This window comes from Oratosquilla oratoria, chromosome 6 (genome assembly GCF_046742065.1).
Source record: "Oratosquilla oratoria isolate Oo_2021 chromosome 6, ASM4674206v1, whole genome shotgun sequence".
Classification (NCBI taxonomy): Eukaryota; Metazoa; Arthropoda; class Malacostraca; order Stomatopoda; family Squillidae; genus Oratosquilla; species Oratosquilla oratoria.
This window is the reverse complement of record NC_134782.1, coordinates 19,543,974-19,550,664: the sequence shown is the minus strand read 5'-3', so window position 1 is coordinate 19,550,664 and position 6,691 is coordinate 19,543,974. Positions and strand designations below refer to the sequence as shown.

The 6,691-nt window shown below is 40.1% G+C and overlaps 1 protein-coding gene across 1 annotated transcript in view; it reads right to left on the bottom strand.

The window, feature by feature from the left end:
• Window positions 1–6,286, bottom strand: part of LOC143025942 (uncharacterized) — a 13,283-nt gene extending 6,997 nt beyond the window's left edge. Inside the window, exons 1-5 of the mRNA XM_076185923.1 lie at window positions 6,163–6,286; window positions 3,751–4,052; window positions 1,850–3,648; window positions 661–1,687; window positions 1–80 (exon numbers count right to left, since the gene is read on the bottom strand). The exon at window positions 1–80 is cut by the window's left edge and continues 369 nt beyond it. Coding sequence (XP_076042038.1) covers window positions 1–80; window positions 661–1,687; window positions 1,850–3,648; window positions 3,751–4,052; window positions 6,163–6,286 — 3,332 coding nt within the window. The remainder of the gene's footprint in view (window positions 81–660; window positions 1,688–1,849; window positions 3,649–3,750; window positions 4,053–6,162) is intronic.
• Between the last annotated feature and the right edge of the window lie 405 nt (window positions 6,287–6,691).

Below are 6,691 nucleotides of genomic sequence, written 5' to 3'. Positions count from 1 at the left end.
GCTAAAGCCTCTATGGCTTCAACCTTGGCGTGCATAGGTGCAACCGTACCGTAACCCACCTCATGGCCTAAAAAGGTCACCTTTGCATGAGCAAACTCAGTCTTCATTAGATTGACAGTCAACCTAGCCTTCCTTAACCTCTCGAACAAGGACCTCAGGGAAATCAAGTGTTCCTCCCACGTCTGAGAATACACGCACAGATCATCGATGTACACACACACACCTTCCAAGCCTGCAATAACATTAGACATTAGACGTGAAAACTTTGCGGGTGCATTCCGTAAGCCAAATGAAGTTACTTTGTATTGATATAGTCCACTAGGTGTTATGAAACTTGACACACGTTTTGCCTCCTCAGACAGTGGCATCTGATAGTAGCCACTCATTAGATCTAATTTAGTTATAATTTTGGCCTTGCCGATTGAGTCAATTAAGTCATCTATGCGAGGAAGAGGGAAGTTGTCAGCCTTGGTAAGTGCATTAAGTTTTCTGTAATCAGTACACATTCTATACTCCCCATTTCCTTTTGGCACAAGGATACATGGAGCAGCCCAGTCACTCTTACTTGGCTCTGCTAAGTGATTATCAAGAAGAAATGTTACCTCTTTCTGGAGAATAGCTGCCTTATGGGGGGACATTCTATAGGGCTTTTTCTCTTACCGGGGCGGCACCTTCCACTAGTTCAATATGATGAACTGCCTCAGTCGTTGGTCTCGGCACATCTCCAAAGATTTCCACAAACTCTTGCAGTAATTCTGAAACATCTGACTGTTGGCTGTCAGACAAATGATACAACTTACTATTTAGATTAGCAAGGACATCAGAATTCTTGAGTTTGTTACCTACAGGAATTTTATCAAGGTCGTCTTCACTTTGCATCTCCACAACTTCTAAACTATTTACAGTACCATCTACCTTCTCTTCTGTCTTACCACTTCCCGAGTCTCTTCTATGGTACTTCTTAATCAAGTTTACATGTACTAACCTTTTTGTTTTTCTGTGATCAGGAGTGGATATCACATAGTTCAAATCTCCCCGTTTACCTATAACTCTGAAAGGTCCCTTGTACCTTGCTTGTAATGGACACTTTCTTACGGGCAAGAACAACAGAACTTCATCCCCAACCTCAAAGTTACGTTCTACTGCATCTTTATCATAATTTTCCTTCATCTTTTCTTGACTTAGTTTTAAATTACATTGTGCAAACCTGTGTACCACATCTAGGTTTTCCTTTAACTTAGACACATACTCAGACAAGTTATCGGCATGCTCCAAGTCTATCCAGCTCTCATGGAGTAGCTTCATGGGTCCTCTTATGTCTCTGCCAAACAATAGTTCACTTGGAGAAAACCCGAGACTAGATTGCTTAGCACATCTGATCGCATATAGAAGGAATGGCAAACCTACATCCCACTCATTTCCAGTCTCATGACCATACTTTGCTAACATTGTTTTAAAGGTTCCATGAAAACGTTCCAAGGCTCCTTGGCTTTGGGCATGATAAGCAGATGCAATATATTGTTTAATCCCAAGAAGAGACATTACTTGCCTGAAGATATTTGATACAAAATTGGTACCTCTGTCGGACTGCACAATCTTCGGTATTCCGAATAGGGTGAAGAACTTTGTCAAGGCTGGCAACACAGTCCTGGCTGTAATGGAACGCAGTGGAATGGCCTCTGGATACCTGGTGGTAGTTCACATTAGGGATAACATGTACAGATGCCCCTTTTTGGTTTTGGGAAGGGGGCCCACGACATCAATGTTTACATGGGTAAAAGGTTCCGGCACCACAGGAATAGGTTGCAACGGTGCAGGAGGAATAACAATGTTAGGCTTACCTACCAACTGGCATGTTTCACATGTTTTACAATATTGTGCTACTTGTCTATGGATACCAGGCCAATAGAAGTACTTGATAATCTTGTCCAAAGTTTTCTGCACACCCAGATGTCCTCCTATGTAGTCATGTGAAAAACTGATGACTTTCTCTCGATACACGTCCGGAACGATAACCTGATGAAACTCGCACCAACTCTCATTTGCAGGAACATCTGGCGGTCTATATTTTCTCATTAGTACCTCATTACGCGTATAATAACATGTAGCTTCATTTGAGATGTCCTTCTCTTGTATGGCCCTTGCAAATAATGGGATTAATGTCCTATCAGCTTTCTGGGCAGATATCAGATTACTACGAGTCATTGGGAGAACACTTAAATTCACACGTTCACTTACACTCTGCGATTCATTCACCTTATCACTAGACAGACTGCACGGCAGAACCCCGGGACTAGGCGAATCCACATCACGATCAGCAAGTTCATCTGGCTTAACAGCAGGTCCTGTACTAGAGTCTACATTAAACAAACTACTAATATCCATATCAGCAGTTTCTTCACTGGTTTTCATCCTTGCCTGGCTGCGAGTAACTGCGCATGCTGGAAAAATATCTCCACACTCGCTTTCCAAACCCTCGGCAGGATCCCATTCCAGTGGAGTCGTACTCACCACGGGATCAGGCACAATTAACTTTCCCGCTATATCATTTCCTAGCAAGAAACTCACTCCCTCAACAGGTAAAGTCTCTCCAACTCCAACCAACACAGGCCGAGATAATAATTCGGTTCGGAGGAACAACTTACACAGGGGAACCGTCATCGCACCCCCAACGCCCTTTATCAATACATGCTCACCCGTCAACGCCTGTTCTACGTCAGGAACAGCGCTTTGTAATACCATACTGAGCGATGCAGCAGTGTCTCGCAACACAGTTACAGACACTCCGGGCCCATCCTCCTCGACAGACACTGTACCAGGGAATACAAATGGGTTAAACAGACTGCGTTCTCTTCCCACATCAGGATCCCCTTTTTCCTTTACATCTGCAGAAAGCAAAGTTACATTAGCAACACGTTTCTCTCTAGTCAACTCAGGACACCTTGCCCTTACGTGCCCAAATTGTTTACAGTAAAAGCAACCAATTTTTGACACATCTGTATTGCTTTTACCCAGGGTCCAGGTACCTTTACCCTTGTGTACCTTTCCCTCTTGAGGTTGAGAAATGCCTGGAGGGGAAGGAGGCTTACTTGATTTATGCGTTAATGTATAATTTTCCGCCAATGTGGCAGCTCGATCAATTCTACTTACTTCCTTTTCTAGCAAATAGGTTCGAACGTCCGGTGGAATACCCTTAACATACTGTTCCAGTGCAATTAGTTCCTTTAACTCCTCATAAGTTTCAATTCCGCTAGCTGATAGCCATCTATTAAATAATCTATTAACACTGTTACCATACTCGAGGTATGACTGGTGGTTTCCTCTAAAACAGTTTCTAAACTTTTGTCTATAAAATTCTGGAGTGCATAAGTATGCCTTCAACACTGTATCCTTCACTACCGAATACTGGCTCCGATCTTCAGAGGACAAGGATAAATACGATGAACGAGCCTTACCCACTAAGGCCGTTTGTACCAGTACACACCAATATGGCTTAGGCCAGGAGAGGGTGGTTGCCAAACTTTCGAACTGCTCGAAAAACTCCTCCGGGTCACCCTCTAGGAACGTAGGGACAAGGCGTACTACGCTGTTTATATCAAATGTAGGTTCCAGCAACCCTTGGGCACCCTGCTTCTCCATCATTGCAAACTTCAAGTTTGTTTCGACCTTGAGCCTTTCAAGTGCTATCCTCTCCTTCTCCAACTCCTTCTCTACTTTAAATTTCTCTAGAGCTATCCTCTCTTTCTCTACCTCCAACTCTATCTTAGTAATTTCCGCTTTATCCTCATCTCTCTCCGTCTCTCCTTGAAGCTCCATGTCACACAATGCCTTGGCACTATCCTCCAGAATTTTTTTCGAGATCAAATCTTGAATGACTGCTTTCTTAATATCAGCCTTGTTAGATTTACCTGTGATTTGAACCTTGTAAAACCTAGCCAAAGCTATCCAGTCATCCTTAAGTACTTCACAGTTCTGCAAAAGGGCAAGCCCAGGATCCTTAATGAATTGTGCAATGTCAAAAGACTCCATATCAGCTAGCGAGGAATTATAACCTAATTAATACAATGTTCATAAACAATGGTTAAATACTCAAGAAACGGTAAGCAATTATTATTCACTGCAAGTATACCGCACTAATACTACACCGCTGTACTTATACAGTATAGTAAGATAACTTGTTCTGTATTATTCTGTCGTTGCACAATATGGTACCCCACATATAGTACGATCGCCGCACAATCACAATACGTGCAATCATAATACCACACTATAGTACCCGGTATTATATAGTACCTTCACTTTATATGGTACCTTCAATCTATACGTTACCTTCAGTTATATGGTGTACCTTCAATTTATATGGTGCCCCGCATCTCCACCATTTTGTTATGCCACGACTTCCCAGGGCACGATGATCCCCGAGTATTCCGATTGAGGGCCCCAATATGGCGTAACAAAGTCCGAATTAGCTGAGAGAGGACTTGGGCCCTTAAGTTATGCGTAATTACCAGTCAACTGTTTCTTATATTGTTTCAAATAAAGAGCAACAAAGGAAAATAGATTTAATTATAAATGGGGGCTTAAGCATGACAGAACAATTCCAATTTAGAATAAGATGCTGCCGGCGAATGAGAATTGAAACATGGAAAAGCCGGCAGCTTTTAACAAGAGTATTAAAGAAAATAAAGATCTTGCACAAGTATAACCATTACCATATAGACAGACACACACGGAATATAATAATCAAAGTTAAATTAAATCACTAGAGACCTAACTGCACTGGAACTAAAAATGTTTAATCTTACTTGACACAGGGTATTCTCACCAGTTCTTACTACCACGGTCCCTCCAGACAACTCAAACTCACTCACCTGGCCGACCGCCCACGTCACCTTCGGCCACCAATAAAGCAAAACTAAAGGCATCCACATTCTTTGTTACAAGATACAAATTTATATCTGACTGTACATGACGATTACATATAATTATTCATGTACTAGTGCGTTTAAGCATTCACATTACACCACCATAAAAGGAATACATTCATCGTACCTTCGAACAACGTATCACCTAGCAGACGACAGTAGTCGTTGAAGGCGAACGGACAATAAACTTGCATAGTACATGGTTTCATACATAATACATAGTTTCATACATAGTACATAATACATACACAATACATAATTTACATAATACATAGTTTCATACATAGTACATAATACATACACAATACATAATTTACATAATACATATTTTATCATAGAAAAAATTAACTCTTGCATAACAATATATATATATATACATATATATATATACATATATATAGACATACATACATACATATATACATATATATATATATATTGAATGTATATGTTTATATATATATATATATATATATATATATATATATATATATATACACATATATGAAATAAACTCATCTGCTGGGAGTCGAATCCCCGCCAGAGCGGAATGTTTCATATAAAGCGAGGACTGTACCGCCTGTATTACCGTGACCCTTCAAAACAGAACGAATTAGTTCACGGACTAATCGTTCTGCCGAGGGCATTCGGCAGAATGACACAAATATATATATATATATATATATATATATATATATATATATATATATATATATATATATATATGTACATATATTTATATGTATATGTTTGTATATATATATATATATATATATGATATATATGTATGTATCACAACTAACACAGTAGTCAGACGGAAAACACTGAGTAAGCGAAACTATTTTTCGATTGGTAACTACAGTTAGCAATCGAAGTATATAGTTTCGCTTACTCAACTCTTTCTTTCGTCCGACTGTGGTGTTAGTTGTGATTTACAAGTGTATTACTACATTTCTCATCAGTGATATATATGTATGTATGTATGTATGTATGTATGTATGTATGTATGTATGTATGTATGTATGTATGTATGTATGTATGTATGTATGTATGTGGCACAAACAGACGGACAAAATCAAAGACTTATTTTTCTAAAGAAACAATAGTTTCTTTTTCTTTTTCAAGTGAGTTACATAGCAGATCTGAAAGTTTTATCTGATACCAAGATAGACCACTACGAACAGTTTCCAGTGGAAGAGAGAACAACGATTGTGTGTTTTGCAACAAAGTCACCTACACTTGTTCAGAGGCAATATCGACGCAAACATCCTGGGAAGAAAATTCCCCATCACCATACGATCATACGTTTGGTAGAAAAGTTTAGAAACAATTGAAGTGTGGTTAACAATAACAAAGTCCATTGTGGCCCAAAGCTCACAGCGAGGATGCCGGCTTATTTTCAAGACGTCAGGGACTAACAGTCAACCCGCAAGTCCACTCGACGGCAGTCCCAGCAAGTGGGTATTTCTAGTAGACTTGTGCGCCAAATTATCCACAGTGATTTCAAACTGTTTTCCTACAAGGTGCAGACCGAACGCTACAAGTTTGGTCGGACGATAAGCGAGCGTATTGAGAACGACCCTCAACTTTTGGACTGTCTTCTCTTCAGGGATGAGGCTCACTTCCATTTGAGTGGGCACGTGAATAAGCAAAATTCCAGGTTTTGGACCAGAGAACAACCTCATGAACAAGTTGAAGAACCTCTGAGTGTAGAAAAATCGACCGTACGGTATGCACTTGGAAAGAATGGTACTTTTGGTCCTTAC